At 36.1% G+C, this 18,847-nt stretch overlaps 2 protein-coding genes and 1 long non-coding RNA gene across 3 annotated transcripts; 1 reads left to right on the top strand and 2 right to left on the bottom strand.

Annotated features, from left to right (window-relative positions):
* Positions 1 to 4,799: 4,799 nt before the first annotated feature.
* Positions 4,800 to 7,876, bottom strand: LOC123713732 (ejaculatory bulb-specific protein 3-like). The gene is made up of 3 exons (XM_045667555.1): positions 7,804 to 7,876; positions 5,593 to 5,784; positions 4,800 to 5,017 (listed from the first exon to the last, which is right to left on the bottom strand). Exons 2-3 carry the CDS (start codon positions 5,774 to 5,776, stop codon positions 4,833 to 4,835), a joined length of 369 nt encoding a protein of 122 aa, XP_045523511.1. The 5' UTR covers positions 5,777 to 5,784; positions 7,804 to 7,876; the 3' UTR covers positions 4,800 to 4,832.
* A 6,434-nt stretch (positions 7,877 to 14,310) lies between these two features.
* Positions 14,311 to 15,281, bottom strand: LOC123713731 (allergen Tha p 1-like). Its single transcript, XM_045667554.1, has 2 exons — positions 15,090 to 15,281; positions 14,311 to 14,525 (listed from the first exon to the last, which is right to left on the bottom strand). Exons 1-2 carry the CDS (start codon positions 15,271 to 15,273, stop codon positions 14,341 to 14,343), a joined length of 369 nt encoding a protein of 122 aa, XP_045523510.1. The 5' UTR covers positions 15,274 to 15,281; the 3' UTR covers positions 14,311 to 14,340.
* A 1,214-nt stretch (positions 15,282 to 16,495) lies between these two features.
* LOC123713743 lies at positions 16,496 to 17,997 on the top strand. The gene is made up of 2 exons (XR_006754231.1): positions 16,496 to 16,667; positions 16,998 to 17,997. It is a non-coding gene; the product is annotated as an uncharacterized LOC123713743 (long non-coding RNA).
* Positions 17,998 to 18,847: the final 850 nt, after the last annotated feature.

Genomic DNA, 18,847 nt, shown 5'->3' with positions numbered 1-18,847 from the left:
TCCATGTATATATCCTCCAAGTATGCATGACATGATAAAAATTGAAATCAATATTTTTACCATTTTTCATGTAAAAATTAAAATAATGTTGTATAGGAAACGTGTTATTGAGTGTAGGCCTGTAGCTGTCTATATATTATAAAATACCTATATCTGTATATAATAGGCCAGACATACAAGCGTATGTAAACCATGACTACTTAAACAACTAACAGAATAGTTCAGCAGTATTGTCCTAGCGGCTTAAACTTGCGACTCTGAACGTTGGCCTTTTAACATAGGGCAAACATTCAATATTATATGAAAAGCGAAATATTGCAAATCCAAAATTCAACGACATACATCAGGCACTCAGAGCTTATCACAAGAAGACTTTAAATATAAAAAATTCTTCAAGAAACGAATACAATGGCCAAGACTCATTACATATCGTAAATATATTCGTTTTGAAGCGAAATAATGATCCAATCTCTATATAAACTCTACAGTTCTACACCGAGTAGACGTTTAGATTTATTTTTATTGATGTAGATTTATTTCTTAGATTATATTGCGATAGCGTATAAATAAGTTAGTTATTGTGTAAGGTAATCATTTCTTATACCAATATTACCAACATTAATCATTATCAACAGTTACTAATTCTAAATAATTTAAGCTATCATGAGTTCCGGCAAGATTGATGTCCATCATACAAAAAATATATTCCAGGTACATTTTCTTTACCTACATTCGAGTATATGAAGATGCAAGAATGTATACTAGGTAAGAATTACAAAAAAACATTATATAGTGATTAGCATGTCAGACTGCAGCTGATAAGTTCTGGGGAGCAAATCCCATGAGGGGTCTAAGTTTTTTGGATCTGATGCAATATTTAAAAAAAGACTGGGTAGCTCTGAGTTACGATGTCAATGTTTCAGGTGAGCTCATGAAGCTGACCTGCACCTGCTACTCGTGATACTTCTAGTCTACGTCTAAATCAACACGCTGGCTTTCGGTCAGAGAGTTAGTTAAACGTTTTACACGCTGCTTTATTTAAATCAAAATGCTAGCGACTTGATTGAATATCGATATTTAATTAAGTGTCTACAGATTCAACTACTTTACTGCGACATATTCATTAACCATATTTTTAAGTTTCAAATAGTCGCATAAAGATTAAATTGTATATTACACGCATTAAATTGTATATTATAAGTAAAGGCAGATAATATTATTATAAGAAATAATTACTTTACACAATAATTTACGCATTTATACTGCTATCGTGACGTCACCTCAGAAAGAAATCTACATTAATAAAAAGATATCAGACAGCAAATTGAATAATTATTTTGCTAAAAACCTAACAGATTTCTACTATATATGATGTCTCACAAACTTCTTGAGCATTAAACAAGGGAGTGGAGGAAAGTTTGCGCATCGTACATAGCGTGGGACACAAACGTCAACTGATTTACCAATCTGATTTATTTCTTGACATTACAAGAACGGGTGCCAAAGTGCAAATAAACAAATTTGAATGCGAAATTGATTTATTTCTAGACATTAGCAATGTTTAAAAGCCATTAACAGCTTTCATAAATTTGGTCATGTATTTTCCATCAGGGTCAAATTTCTTTAGGAAGCTGTCGTGGTCAGCTGGAGCGTTCGAGAGCAAACCGTTCATGTATGTATTGGCCAAATGCTTCTGAGCGTCGTTACAACGCGTGCACGTGCATTCTATGCCCTCACGAATTATTTCTGGAAACCATAAATAAAACACTTTAATTTTTCACAGCTGTCAAATTGTTGATATTTTTTGTTAATATGGTTACGAACTATCGGTCGGCAATGTCGCCATTTTGGGATCTATCGTTTAATATAAAACATTTTTTTTACTTACTTTTGTAACTCATTGCAACTTCATCACAATCGCCTCTATCCAGGAAGCAGTCAGTCATGGCTTTGAGTTTCGCTGAATCGTCTACCACCGCCTTCATATCTAGGTTATCATCAGCTGTCGTAAAGTAATCAATCGGGACGGCTAATGCATCGCAGACAACCGCTAACAGCACAATGATTTTCATCTTGAATTAGTTAACCTTTTCAAACAAAGTATATATAGATGAATGAAAAGGCAGCAATCAAGAGAAAAAAACGGTCGTACATTTGATGCCTAGGACTAACGATCTAACTTCCAATGCGCATTTAATCATCGCCAATTATTGCAAAATTAACACAAAAATTCAAAACAAAAAAAGGTAATGACTAATGAGGAAAAGTAAAAAAATGATCTATTCAGATTTCGCTCGACCAACTGCTGACATGGCTCACGTGATTGTTCCAGATAATAATAGCTGGAGGTGCGCGATATATCAACAGTTCAGAGTAATTCTATATATGTGTATGTGAATAGAACTTAAGATATTTTATAACAACTAATAATAATAATCTTCATTTCTCGCGTTCTCACAAAACGAAGCCTCCTTCAAGCCCATAACTATCCTGGTGAGATTGCCTACAACCAAGATGATTTTGTAAAAGAAACAATTAAACATTAATAAAAAAATATTAACTGTATACTGTAATATATCTTCCGTCCAAAAAAAATATATCTAGACGATTATACATTTCACAAAACGACGCAGTAAATAATAAATGTTTCCCATTTGTTATTGTAATTTTTACGTGTATTTCGCATGTTTCTATTAGTTCCAAATACGACTGGTTTTATCAATTTATGATCCAAGCGTAAGTTGCTTAGTTTAATAAATCAATTAAGTTAAATAAAAAAACAACAATTTATCCAGTGATTTTAGAAAATAAATAAATAACCCAAAAAACATACAAAAAATGGGCCCGAATAAGATTGAAACTTAATATAATTTATAATCAAGTGCAAATATTCACATGATGTTAATAGAAACCATGAATTACTTAGATCTAGAAATCTTTCAACTAATGTGAGATACGTACCACCGTGAAATTTATAACACAATAATAATTATTGATAATGAATAAGCTTTTATAGTGTGTATATTATTGATTATATTTTAGGCCAAGAAATAAATGTCAACTTCACGATAAATTAATGTGACAATTAAGAATAATCTTGAATGGTTTATTACATAAATAATTATCCAACATAGTTCTAAAATAGCTACGTGGTTTACATATACAGTAAATGGCTAAATACAATATGTTCATTACTTGATTTAATAATGCTACTGGTGCTATCTATCAGGCGCTAACTTAAATATTTAACTAGCGACCGTACACTTGAACCTCTAAGCCCAAGAGTCTCTGTCGGACCATCGCTATGTTAGGTTCGATATTTTTAAATCCCAAAGTATACAAGGCATACCCGATTCATAAATCTGGTGTTACCAGACCCGCCTTCCCACGCAGACTCAATAAGGATCTAGCAGAAGAAGCGGCAATTGTACAAGCCTAGTGTGCCTCCGCTTTTTGGCCTGCAGAAGTTAATAAAGCAGCTAGTCGTAAAGCTTTGTCATGCGGCAAAGGCGATCAAACGCCGCCGTGTTAAATGTCAGCTACCACGTAAAATGGTTCATTGGCGGAATGAGAATACTGCATAGATAGAGCATATCTTGGCAATCGCCGTAGACATCTGAATGATGTTGCTGGAAAGCAATGACTCACTCTCAATTTGTAGAACATAAGGCTCTCTAACTGGCCATAAGTCAGGTAGTAGTAGGAGTTTCTCGAAAGTCTCATTTAGGACACATGCAATTTATTTCATACCGTCTTGTATGAAATAAATTGCAGGCAGAAGATCCTTCACTAACTGAGACACTCCGGTCAGACTTTGTTGCCAGAATTATTTCCCGCTGACCCCAACATAGTCCCTCCTCGGATGACATCTGATATGAGATCAGAAAAATTTGAGAATTTTTGGCGAGATTGAGGAATGTGCATATGTAGTCGATCACATTAAAAAGCGTCCAGACGGTATATACGGCCGCGTATTCGCAATTGCTGATCAATATCTAGAGGGTGAAATTCGGGAATCATTTAATATTTATTTGTGCTGGACAATTGCGCAAGCCTAGTCGTCCGAAAGACACTTCACCAGCATACTGCCCAATAGTTTTACTCAATGAGGAGGGTAAGCTCTTTGAAAATAGTCTTGCGCTTAAGTCACCAGATCTCTGTTGTTGGTCCTGAATGTAAATGACTCGGAAGACGTGAATCGCTGCCCAATGAAGTGTGGGGTTCCTCTGGGCTCGGTCCTGGGCCCCCTTTTATGGAACATTGGATACGACTTTGTAGCGCAATACAGACACCCCTGGGAATTGGTACGTCTAGTAGAAATTTGGACCTCTTTAGAAGTTGATAGGATTGACGTACTAGGCTTTTCACAAGAACAACCTTAAGTTTGCTCTTGAAAAGACTATCGCAGTGGCCCGTTTAGAAGCCGATCAATTATTGTTAATGAAGTTAGAGTGAAAGTGGGAAAGATGTTTTAAACGATACTTAACATCGTCAGGAACCAACAAATGATGACACGGCACAACATGTGTTGGAGACTTTGATATCTCTATCCATGCCATTGTTACCCCATTCGCTTCCTTCCTTCCTTGTATATCTTTTTTAATGAATTTCCCTCAGTCCTTTTGATTATACGAAAAGTTTGAAGTATATATAACTGCTCTTTAATTTATAAAGTTTAAAAAATACAAATACGCTTGAACATTATATTCTGTATGTACAAGTTCAAATTAAAAACATATTACGCTACGGCCTGACGCAGATGAAACCGCGTTAAGCGTCTTCATAATTAAAAAGAAAAATGCAAATCAATAATCATTTATTGGCATTCAATATCAATAATCCGCAACAGCTTTCATGAAATTTTCCAAATAGTTTCCTTCAGGGTCATATTTCGCCACGAAGATTTTGAAGTCGCCTGGTCGTTTCCAGAAGAGACCGCTGACGTAGACACGTCCCAAATGCTTCTGGGCGTCGTTACAACGGTCGCAAGCGCGAGCAATGGATTCAGCAACGATAACTAAAATAATTTGCAAATTAAAAAATAAATACATTCAGTCATGGATATTTGGAGATATTTCAGGACTATATCTATTGGAGAGGACTCGCAAAAGCCACGTAAGTTAAATTGCAATTTCGTTTCTTTGGATCCCGTCGTAGTTCTTTGCTAGTGAAAAACAATGCAAACAATTAAATCGCCAAATTACACGGTATCGTTGGTTTATATTGGTTTGAGATAAGCTTATTCCTAGGACATTACTTGTATCTGAGTGACCCAGAAGGTCTACTTCCATCCAGTTGTTGATTGTTTCGATTCAATCAATTCGATTCGAAGAAGTTATTACTGCCATAAATCGTTCCGTGATTCGTGGTTCCTAATGTGGATATTTTCTAAATACTTAATTTTTAATTGTTGTTATTTCTATATAGGTTAAGAAAATTGTAAGTACTAAGAAATATTTAGCATAGCATATATCATACAAACATCACACATAACACAATTCACGCTTCAAAACGATTTATTGGCGGTTTTAATTTCGACTTATGCCGTCGAGAAGTAAAGACAACGGAGCCATAGAAAACAGCTTCACTTACATTTGATACTCTCAGCAACAGCATCGCATTCATTTCTATCCAAGAAGCAGTCAGTCATGGCTTTGAGCTTCGATGGATCGTTTACCACCGCCTCCATATCCAGATTATCATCTGCTATCTTATAGCAATCTACCGCTTGATCTAATGCAGCGCCCACAACCGCTAACAGCAGAATGATTTTCATCTTGAATCCTTTAACAAATAAAAAAGCGTTTTTTTTTGGAATTTGAACGTATATTTATCATCTATTAGTCCTTGTTACACATAAAACCTGTTTCCATGGGTTATGCGATTTTTTTACTATTACAATTCATGAGATTGGAAGTATCAAATTAAAATTATCGAAAGATTAAAATTATAATTGAAACTAAAGCAGAAATCTTGATTCTAAATCTTGTTCTCTTTAATTTAGAAAATGATTGATTTATTTATACTTTCTTACCATAATATACATAATCATACAAATAAAAAGTAAGTAGGTTACATAAGTTATTAGGCAACAGGCAGCCTTATCGCTAACAAGCGATTTCTTCTAGGCAACCCAAATATGGGAGACTAAATAAAAAGAGACACCTACAGAAGGTAAAGTACAAGAAGTGCATAATTAAATAAAAAAAACTCAATATAACACGCAACTATAACTAAAATTAAGTAAAGTAAATAAAATAATATGTATAAACAGACACGTAAATGCTTTGCTAAAGGTTAATTAACTCACAATTAAGTAGTAGCTAATAACGAGGCGAGGCAGAAGAAAAATTTAGAGACTGAGCTCGTCTGATATCAATTGGTAAGGAATTCCAAAGTAGGATACTTTGCACAGTGAAGGAGGAGTGATAGAAATCAGTTTTATGAATAGGAGTTTCAAGAATAAGATTATCTAAGGAACGCAAATCAAAATTACCGCCAGAGAGGAAAGTAAATGTTAAATAAAATTATATAAACAATTAATTAACGACTTGTAGTTATTACAAGAAAATAGAAATTATCATTGGTAGAAAATACTATACAAAATTTTGCTGCTTCTGGCATTTACGGGTTTAGGGTCAGAGCATCCGTTGATGTTCCGATCAGAAAGGAAGCATAATTTCCATTATTTTGGAGAACAAAGAGGTTACAGCTATTGGGCGATAGTTAGATGGATCAGTGCGATTGCCTTTTTTAGGGTTCGGATGTATTGAAGTGGTCTTCCAGCACTTAGGGTCTATGCCGAGCGAGTACAGGTACAGGAAAGGCGTGTTAAGACCGGAGCCAACATAGGACCGCAGCTTAATTGCGGGGATGCCATCAGGTCCGCTCACATTATAAAGACCAAGGAAGATGGTGCTTTGCGGACAGCAAGTGCTGGAGTATGATTTCCGGCAACAAAGAATCACACCTATTTTAATATAGCTTGTAGATTTGGATAACAAATAAACACTAATATTTTTTCGTTTCAGTTAACTATAGTAATTACTTTTTTTTATCAAAATATAGATTAATTAATATATTTAACTTTTTTATTATTATCATTATTACTCTATAGGTTATGGAAATTGTGAATACTGTATATTATTGTTTTGTAGATAAATAATTCAAAACTAAAATACATTTGATTATAGTGATGGTACCAGCTCAAATATCTTCCAGACGCAGAGACTCTTGCGAGATTTGAGCTTTTAGTGCCTTAAGAAGGTACTTAAAAGTAAAGACTTCCCAATGGTAGTTAAGAAAAGGTGTTCAATCTATGTATCCTACCATGTGTCACATACGGCTGCCAAACTTGCGCATTATCTCAGAAACATCTTCTAAAGTTGAGAACATGCCAAAGAGGAATGGGAAGAAGCATGGTGCGTGTGACATTGAGACATCAAAAAAGAGGAGAAGAGATAAAGAGATAAAGAAAATAAGGCTATTGAAATGGCGCTGGACCGGGCAAATGAACAAAAATAATTACAGAATGGCAACTACGTAATGGAAAAAAATACAGAGCAAAATATGGGCAGACGATATAAGCTAACCTCAAAAAAGAATTGCGCGAAAGAAAGCAGCTGGAAGAGGCCTATTTATTATAAGACACGCTGATTACCCATAATGGGTCAAGTGCTGTATTAGATTAAGTTTTATTTAGGTTTTTTTATATGTAACTTAAGTAAGTGTTAATACTGGGTGTAAATATGCTGGAAATATAAATATACAGGAAATAGCCATTTAATTGTTAAGTATTCTTACCAAGTCACGAAGATAGAAGTCCACAAGTGATAAATTCACTCAGAAACCCTACATCTTATACTCGATATTTTTGAAATCAATTTAATATAATATTTACCATGAAATGAAATATATATTACATTTTCATGATTTTATCAATATTCAATCAAATTTAATAGAAACATGTCTAACCAGTGTTGTAGCGTTTAAGCTGTCCATTGTCATTCACAAAACCATTCCCAAGAGTAACGGAATTATTTTTAAATATCATATACGCTCATCTGTTTCGACTCAGCAGGAGTTGCGCATTTTGTGTAAATATTAGCTAACCGGACGGACCCGAGAGACTTCGTTTTGTTTGAAATGTGGCTGTTTTTTGGTCCTACCTATTTTATAATTGGCGCAAAAAATTATCCTGAACAGAAGCGTAACCCTGATGATATGGGCGGTCTGTGGGGTTCAGCTCGGGTCTAAAGTATCTTCACTTCCACGAACTTTGGCCACCCTTCTGTGACTCACTAAAAACCCCGACCGGGATCTCTTCTCGAGGGCTTCAATCTAGGAGACGAACTTAGAGTTCAAACCTTATTGGACAATATCTAAAGGGCCCGTGAGAGTGGTGACAAATATTTCAAAATTGTCTGCCTCAATGACACTACTTACCTATTAGTATTTAGTTAAATAATATTGCACAACCCATTTTTTAACGCGATTTGTTTGACAGATGTATTGACGTAAAAACTGGTGTATTTTAAGTCGCGTGCCGAAACATCGTGGCTCTGCTACACTCTCCCTCGTGAGGGGGGTATTTAAGCCCGTTCGAGGCATATGCCCCCTTCGGATGGTGTTTGTGTTCGCACCCTGCACGCGAGGAGACATAGGCCCTACTCACGTGGCCAGGGTTTTTTAGGCTTTAGGTCGAGTCTGGATTGTCAATCCGGCGGTGAGGGGCCAAGATGTCTGGTCCTCGGGTGCCGAAACTAAAACAAAAGAGATAATATGGCGAAGTCAATAATCTACAGCTCTTACATTATTTAACTATTCAATTTGGTTGTGTCCGCGATATTATCACTTTTGTTGAGTTTTGGAACGCGATATTAAATCCTCCAACGCGAGCACGCACGCTGTTTAGATAGATACGATAGTTAGATAACGATTTTATGGGAAAAAGAAATGGGCTGTTTTAAGGGTCTTCCCAGAAATTATTCGAATTCTCCTTGGGCTGCAACGAACATTTAAAAAAGAATTGGTAAAATTGGGCCAGCCTGAGGTATGCGGTTACCAACACATTTTGCGATTCATTTTTATGATATTTTACAACGGTTACGTGAAATGATCCAATACTCTCTAGATGACTTTCATCCTTGAGGAGGACTTTCTTTCTATGTGAATTTTTAACAGTGAAGGAGTTTTAGAAAAATTAAGTTATTTCCTTGTTAGAATGGCGGGACTGACGCGACACTACTCGTTGTGTTCTATGGGTATTAATACGAATAGGCAGGCAGACAGATAGCGGGACGGGAAACGTCGAGTGTTGGCTCCGACTACAAAACTGGACTTGGAGGGAATTGAGACACCAATCAAAAATCGAGGCCACATTTTTTTGTAGGATATGGGTCATTCCTTTTACAAAAATTGGAGCTTGATATCAGCTATTTTGGAACAAATAGAAAAGGAGCTCAAAAAGTTTGTTTCAAAATGCACGAGAAATCACGCAAAGTGCGGCGGGTCGGCCGACGTGACGCTTGCAGGATCATCAAGTCCACAGTGTGACCAAACCTTTTGTTTATGACTCCTTTGTATTATACAAACAATTATAATTTTGTGATAATTATTCAAATCAATTCATAAAAGTACCTTTGCAGATTTTCCACCAATGTTATAACGTTATCACGTAAAATTATCGTCCGTAAACCGATTATCTACAGCTTATGTATAGTTAAATTTAAATTGAAAGTATTATAAATAAAATTTATTTATAAGTATTATAATATATTATGCTACCCATTATTTTTATTCCAAAATTTATAAAATTCATAGTTATATCAAAATACTGAAACTCGAACTCGAAAAAATATAGTTTTTTTATATAGGTACACAAGTACACTTATGAACGTCAGAAAAGAAGTTAAATTAATTGTTAATTTACATTTACTACCAGTTCGCAAGTCAAGGGCGTAGAGCAGGCAAGAAATTTTCCGCCACTCTTTTTAATCGCTAACTTTAATTCATACAAATTGTTTGAACTGGAGCAACATAACGCTGTGAAAAACAGCTATGATACAAAAGTTTAGCAGTGTCATTATCAGTAAACTGTCGGATCTTCTATACTGCATATGCTGCAGAGCTCAGCCTTTTCGAAAGTGTCTGTTCAGACTTAATGCCTGCGCAAATATTACGCCAAAACACCATCGCTGGAACATTGCCGTCATATATTTAACATTGCATCAGGCGCTTGAAGATGCTTCATACAAATCTGTCTACTCATGTCACTTGACCCACGATCATTGTACAATTCACATCCTTTTTTGAATTATATTAATTTATTAAGTATCTGGGCTATCATCAATTTACACCATCAATCTGCTAAAGATAGGACATGGTGGGCCATGAGGGGAGAACAAAGAAGAATCCGCGAAATAATAACAATTAATACGTAAATACGACGAGACACCGGTTAGCGCGGCGACCTAACGATCTTTAACATCACATCAAATCATTCCTGTGGATGATGCCTTGCAGTGGATATTTCTAAAATCACGGGCTGTATTGGAAAGCAGAAAAACAAAAAAGATTCGAGCAGTGAATCAGCAAAAATTTCACATCGAGCAGTTACGAGTTCACCCGCTAAGATAAGTGTCCTTCCTCAACTAATTCCTAAAAAACCTAATAACTAACAAAATAATATTCAAAGTCGTTCGTCATTTGTGTAAATTAAGTGTTTTTAGATAAGTTTTACAGCGTTTTATGCACGTAAATTTGTTATTTAGTGCAAAATTGCATCATCTTTTTTTACCTACCCGTATGTATAAAAAAGTGAACAAAGAAATTAACCTTTAGCTATTTATCGCATTATTATCTAAATTAATACATAAAGCTTCAATTGTATGTTCACTATTCCGAAAAATAGGTCAATGGAATATTAAGCAATAAAAGGTCACTCAATTGATATAAAGTTAAATTATTTTACGAAGTTACGTTGGTTTCGTTTTTTAGGTTTTCTCGTTTCGTATTGTTTATACATACAATATTTAGCGTATTTGCCGAATATTCCAGGCTAATATGATCATCTCCGTGCGCCGTTTGCAAGTACATACTTATCCCGTTGGATTACATTGGGCGGCCGCGGCTCCTGCACCGGCCGGGAGCGAACTGTTGAGCGTGCGCAGCCGGGTTCCCTGAACGGCAAGTACCACCAGGACGAGGAACGTGAGCCATTTCAATTGAATTACGCAGGAATTGCATTGCTATTTAAATAAAGAGAATCAATATTTAGTCAACTAACTCCCAAAAAAGAAAAGTTTAAATTATAATGTTTTGTTGTTGTTTGTTCGTAAGTGTTATATTTAATGACAGAAGAAATGAAGCAACAAAGTTTACGTGATTTAATCACCTGAAAAACGTCCGCCAAAGGACAAATTAAAAAATTTAATTTTTTTTTAAATAGCATTTCCTCTTTAATGGAACTACACAAGGTTCAATTAACGGAGTTAGATTTAAAACTCACTAAATTTAAAGCTTTGTCAATGAATATTGATGATTTGCAGAGTGTAATAGAGGTTTTAAATTATGAAAATATTTCGGCTGAAATCGAGGAACGCGATAAAAATGAGGAAGATATAATTATGAATATAGCAAAGGTCAAAACTCCACAACGCGTCATTTTGCATAGATGGTCCTAATCACCTCCTCGAATTAGGGTTGAAACTCCCTCAAATTCAAATAGCCAAATTTGATGGCACATTTCCATTAGTTGGAGTTTCGGGATACTTTTTAAAATCTGATACATAAGAATGATCGCATATCTGACATCCATAAATTCCATTACCTCGTATCTTATTTGCAAGGCGACGCGGCCAGGATTATTTCAAATTTGGAGGTGTCAACCAACAATTATGCTGAAGCGTGGAAGATGATTTGCAATAGATACGACAACAAAAGAATATTGATTAATCATCATTTAACATCATTATTTAATATTAAACAGCTTCCACAGCAATCAGAGCGATTTCTACGATTTTTGGTTGACCACGTGACCAAAAGTTTGCGCGCCTTTACAAGCCTAGCCTTTACCCACTGACAAATGGGAATATAATAATATTTATGTTATCATCTAAGTTAGATATCAATACGTTGTTAAAATAGGAGGAATATTGCAATAATTTGGAAGGCGACGTCCCTACCCTCGAACAATTATATAAATTTATGATAGATCGTGCTGATGTGCTCGAGTCATTGAATCGTAATAATCGGTCTGACGTTACTATCGTGTCAAAGGTTACCAGTGCCCCTGTGCGTTCTATAGCTTATAATAATTATATTCAAAGGCAAGGTCAAAATCAAAACAATGTCGTAGAATCATTTGCGAGCACCAGCAATAATTATAGCAAGAAAGCAAATACTACATTTATGTGTATTATTTGCAATGAGCATCATAGGATATATGATGATGCGAAGGGGGTGACGAGCGAATGATGGACGTGATGAAGTATAAATTGTGTGTTAATTGTTTGAGACAAAGTCACCCCGAAAGCGAATGTCGTGCCATGTCGTGCCATGCCGTGAACGCGGCTGCACCGAGCGTCACAATAGTCTGCTCCATCGCCCATCATCCTCCTCAAACCACCTTGCTCTCATTGATGAACAAGATGAAAATGAAATTATCGTTAACTATTCTAATCACAATACAAATCATCTACTGCTATCATTGAAGTATCGAATCCAGTTGCTCATCAAAAGATCAAAGTTCGTGGTATTTTAGATTGCGGAAGCCAATCGTCATTTATATCCGAGTCCCTAAAGACCAGACTGTCATTAAAGTCTCGCCACATTAACACACTAAAGGTCATTGGTATAGGCAACACTTCTTCAATGAATGTAATTGAAAGTTGTGATATTCAATTGAAAGCAACAAATAGTAATTTCAGTGTTATCGTGTTTTGTGTTAAATGAGCTCACCGGTCGTTAACCAAAGACGCCGGTTGACATCAAGTCAATTAAATTACCAGAAAATATTCAGTTGGCTGACCCCATGTTCATCAGCCAGCTCCAATAAGTGCTGATGTCTTCTGGGACATTCTAGGCAACGAACAACGTTCACTAGGACCAAACAATCCTAAGTTAAGGAGTTCACAGTTAGGTTGGATAATCTCTGGCCCTATATTGTAATCGTAAGGACCGTGGAAGTCGTTTAATAAAATTCTACATGTGTTTGTCCGTATGTCTGCGTTATAAATGCATCCGTTTTGTTGCGTTTTCGGCGTATTGAAGCGCGCAGAGGCAGACCAACGGTAATATTTTGTGATAACGGAACTAACTTCGCAGCAGCCGCAAGGGAGTTAGGATCATTTATCAAGCAAAATCAAAACCCTCTATTTGATTTTGCAAGTCAAAATTCTATCCAGTTTATGTTTATTCCGGCTTACTCACCTCATTTTGGTGGTATATGGGAAGCGGGTGTTTAATCGGCAAATGAGGAACTTCATACTTTGTTTACACAAGTGGAGGCAATTTTGAACAGCCGTCCCTTATGCCCCCTATCATCCTCTCCTAATGACCTCCTTTCCCTTTCCCCAGGACACTTCCCGATCGGGAGACCGTTAACTGCACCAACGTCGCAACATCTGGGTGCCTCTAAGGAAAGTAAACTTCAACGCTATGAACGCTTAGAAAAAATGCAGCAACACTTCTGGCAAAGGTGCCAGCGTGAATATCTGTCTGAGATGCAGCAGAGAACAAAATTGAAAAGCAGTACAGCTGGACACAGGAGATATGGTACTCTTGGCAGATGACAATGCTTCTCCACTCTCTTGGAAGCTCGGGACAGTACTACGCCTCATCACGGGATCCGATGGAAATGCGAGAGTGGCAGACATCACCACTAACAAAGGCTGTGTGCGCCGATCTCTAGTAAGGCTGTGCAAGCTGCCGACAGCCGAGGAACTTGAAGGTTGAAAGTGATCTTTCAACGGCCAGTAGGATGTTCAGATTTAACGCCTGTGAAAATATTACGCCAAAACACCATTGCGGGAACATTGCCGTCCGTATCCATCCTTCTATATCTTCTATCCACTTTTTAAGGCGGTTTCGATTATGCGAAAAGTTGGTAGTATATACAACTGCTCTCTAAATTTATAAAAATATATACTAATACGATTAAACATTCTATTCTCTAACTACTAGTTCACATTAAAATATATTTTTCAGTTAAAAAGTCTTCTTATCGAGAAATGTATATAACATACTACGCTACGACCTAACTAACGCAGGTAAAAACGCGTTAAGCGTCTTCATAATCAAAAAGAAAAATGCACATCAATAATCATTTATTTTTATTAATCAATAATTTGAAACAGCCTTCATGAAATTTTCCAAGTAGTTTCCTTCAGGGTCATATTTCCCCGCGAAGTTTTTGAAGTCGGCTGGTCGTTTCCAGAAGAGACCGCTCACGTAGACACGTCCCAAATGCTTCTGGGCGTCGTTACAACGGTCGCAAGCGCGAGCGATGGATTCAGGAACGACCGCTAAAATTATTTGCAAATTAAAAAAGAAATACATTCAGTCATGTATATTTGGAGTTACTTCTGGACTATATCTATTATAAGAGGACTCGCAAATGCCACGTAACTTTAATGGCAATTTCGTTTCTTTGGATCCCATCGTAGTTCTTTGCTAGGGAATGCAAACAATTAAATCGCCAAATTACACGGTATCGTTGGTTTATATTGGTTTGAGATAAGCTTATTCCTAGGACATTACTTGTATCTGAGTGACCCAGAAGGTATACTTCCATCCAGTTGTTGATGGTTTCGAGTCAATCTATTCGATTCGAAGAAGTTATTACTGCCATAAATCGTTCCGTGTTTCGTGGTTCCTAATGTGGATATTATCTAAATATTTGATTTTTAACTGTTTGTTTTATTACTATGAAAATTGTAAATATTAAGAAATATTTAGCATAGCACATATTATATAATCATCACACATAACACAATTTATGCTTCAAAACGATTTATTGGCAATTTTAATTTCGACTTATGCCATCGAAAAGAAAAGACAACGGAGCCCTAGAAAATAGCATCACTTACATTTGATACTCTCAGCTACAGGATCACATACGTCTCTATCCAAGAAGCAGTCAGTCATGGCTTTGAGCTTCGATGGATCGTTTACCACCGCCTCCATATCCAGATTATCATCTGCTATCTTATAGCAATCTACCGCTTGATATAATGCGGCGCCCAAAACCGCTAACAGCAGAATGATTTTCATCTTGAATTCTTTAACATATTAAAAAAAGCGTTATTTTTAGAATTTGAACGTATATTTATCATCTGTTATTCCCTTTTACACATAACACACACACCTGTTTCCATGGGCTATGCGATTTTTTTAATATTACGATTCATTAGATTGGAAGTATAAAATTATAGTTAAAACTAAAGCATAAATCTTGACTCTGTTCTCTTTAATCTAGAATATGTTTTATTTATTTATACTTTGTTAGAGTTAGAGACTTGTTAGAGACTGAGCTCGTCTGATATCAATTGGTAAGGAATTCCAAAGTAGGATACTTTGCAGAGTGAAGGAGGAGTGATAAAAATCAGTTATAAGAATAGGAGTTTCAAGGATTAGATTATCTAAGGAACGCTAATCAAAATTACCACCTGAGAGGAACATAAATTTGTAAATACTATGTAAATGTTTTAATTATATAAACAATTAATTAATTAATAGCTTAAATAATTACTTAATGATAAATTAATTAATGACTTGTAGTTGTTACAAGAAACAATTAAATATTTCAATTATATTATTGGTAGAAAATATTATACGGAATTTTGCCGCTGCTGGCATTTACGGCTTTAGGGTCAGAACATCCGTTGCTGTTCCGCTCAGCAAGGAAGCATAATTTCCATTATTTTGGAGAACAAAGAGGTTACAGCTATTGGGCGATAGTTAGTCGGATCAGTGCGATTGCCTTTTTTAGGGTTCGGATGTATTGAAGTGGTCTTCCAGCACTTAGGGTCTATGTCGAGCGAGTGCAGGTACAGGAAAGGTGCGTTAAGACCGGAGCCAACATAGGACCACAAGAACGAAACACAATTGCGGGGATGCCATCAGGCCCGCTCGCCTTATAAAGACCAAGGAAGATGGTGCTTTGCGGACAGAGGGGAGGACAGGGACAAAGTAGATGACATCATAAAGAAAATAAGGCAATTGAAATGGCGCTGGACCGGGCACATGACGAGAGAAAACAGGTTGAAATGGGTAAAAATAATTACAGAAGGGCAACCACGCGATGGAAAAAGAAGACAGAGCAAAAGATGGGCAGACGATTAATTAATTGTTAAGTATTCTTACCAAGTCACGAAGATAGAAGTCCACAAGTGATAAATTCACTCAGAAAACCTCCATTTTATACTCCATATCTTGGAAATCAATTTAATATAATTTTCACCATGAAATGAAATATATATTACATTTTCATGATTTTATCAATGTTCAATAAAATTTAATAGAAACATGTCTAACCAGTGTTGTAGCGTTTAAGCTATCCATTGTCATTCACAAAACCATTCCCAAGAGAAACGGAATTATTTTTAAATGGTAGTGATGGCCACTAGGGCTTCAGCGTGCGACACTCGTCCGTTTCGACTCAGGAGGTGCGCATATTGTGTAACTATTAACTAACTAACGGACCTGACAGACTTCGTTTTGATTTTATGGGAAAAAGAAATGGGCTGTTTTTAGGGTATTCCCGGAAATTATTCCAATTCTTCTTGGGCTTCAACGAACATTTAAAAAAGAATTGGTTAAATTGGGCCAGCCGGCTACCAACACATTTTGCGATTCATTTTTATGATATTTTACAACGGTTACGTGAAATCATCCAATACTTCCTAGATGACTTTCATCCCTGAGGAGGACTTTCTTTCTATGTGCACTTTTAACAGTGAAGGAGTTTTAACGAAAGTAAGTTATTTCCTTGTTAGAATGGCGGGACTGGCGCGACACTACACGTTGTGTTCTATAGGTAGTAAAACGAATAGGCAGGCAAACAGATAGCGGGAAGGGAAACTTGGAGGGTTGGCTCCGATTACAAAATTGGACATGGAAGGAATTGAGACATCAATCAAAAATCGAGGCCACATTTTTTGTAAGATTTGGGTCATCACTTTTACACAAATTGGAGCTTGATATCAGCGATTTTGGAACAAATAGAAAAGGAGCTCAAAAAGTTTGTTTCAAAATGCACGAGAAATCACGCAAAGTGCGGCGGGTCGGCCGACGTGACGCTTGCAGGATCATCAAGTCCACAGTGTGACCAAACCTTTTGTTTATGACTCCTTTGTATTATACAAACATTTATAATTTTGTGATAAATATTCAAATCAATACATAAAAGTACCTTTGCAGATTTTCCACTAATGTTATAACGTTATCACGTAAAATTATCGTCCGTAAACCGATTATCTACAGCTTATGTATAGTTAAATTTAAATTGAAAGTATTAGAAATAAAATTTATTTATAAGTATTATAAAATATTATGCTATCCATTATTTTTATTCCAAAATTTATAAAATTCATAGTTCATCGTACTGAAACTCGAACTCAATATATTTATTTATATAAGTAAACAAGCACATTTATGAACGTCAGAAAAGAAGTTAAATTAATTGTTAATTAACATTTACTACCAGTTCGCAAGTCAAGGGCGTAGAGCGGGCAAGAAACTTTCCGCCACTCTTTTTAATCGCTAACTTTTTGCAAATCAAATACATTTTGTTTTATTCTCATTAGGCAGTAAGTTATTTACATTAAACCAGTTAACTATACGAGAGTTAGAATTGTTTACATCGTATGATATTTCCCAGGCGTTAAATATGTCCGAAATCAACTTCACACCGGCATCGATTATGGATTGACCCTTAGTAAAATCATACTGTTTATTATGCAAGAGATTATTTTTATTAAAATGTAAAGAAAGTTGGTCTAGCATTTTCTTTTCAAAAACAAATAAAATATAGGGGTGAAAATCTTGGGTTGTATGTATTTTTGTATGATGAAAAAAAAACATAAAAACAAAAAAAAATTGTCTAAAAAATAAAGAATTTTTAAGAATCGGTCGAGCCGTTTCGGAGGATTATGGGAACGAACATTGTGACACGAGAATTTTATATATGTAGAGATACTTCGCTACGACCTAACTTGCGCAGGTAAAACCCCGTTAAGCGTTTTCTTAATGAAAAAGAAAAATGCACATCAAGCATCATTTATTGTCATTTATCAATAATACTTAACAGCCTTTACAAAGTTTTCCAAATATTTTCCTTAGGGGTCATATTTCTTCGCGCTACAGACCAATAGGCCGTGTGCGAAGGTGACAATTCGCTGGTAATACGGTTCCAGCGTTCGCTTCTGATTTCTCGCATGCGCTTATTAACTCTGCTGCTGTACGGTTTTCATCGGTCGGTGCTCTGGTATAGGTGCGCATCGCCGCGTTCTTCTCGGTCAACAGACGCCTGTTCGTTCGCCTTTCGTGGGACCCAGTTCGTTGTCGAGGAAAAAGCATTTATGTAGATCTCGCTTAAGTACTACAACAGTATACAGCGACTCAGGGCTATTTGCCAAGGTATTTATTTACCCTGGTGTTGAAGAAGTCGAGAATTTTAGATGTTTAGCTTGAATATCTAGTATGCAGAAATGGTACCAAGACAACTGACTGGTGGACAGAACGGTGGTGACTTATCATTCAGTACTTAGTAACTGGGCAAATAGAAAAAGTGGTACCCTTACATTTTGGATGTTTTGAGCGATACTTGTCGTGCGGCGGAGACCAA

Source organism: Pieris brassicae, chromosome 8 (assembly GCF_905147105.1).
Source record: "Pieris brassicae chromosome 8, ilPieBrab1.1, whole genome shotgun sequence".
Classification (NCBI taxonomy): Eukaryota; Metazoa; Arthropoda; class Insecta; order Lepidoptera; family Pieridae; genus Pieris; species Pieris brassicae.
The sequence above is the reverse complement of the archived record's forward strand: the minus strand, read 5'-3'. Positions and strand labels throughout refer to the sequence as shown.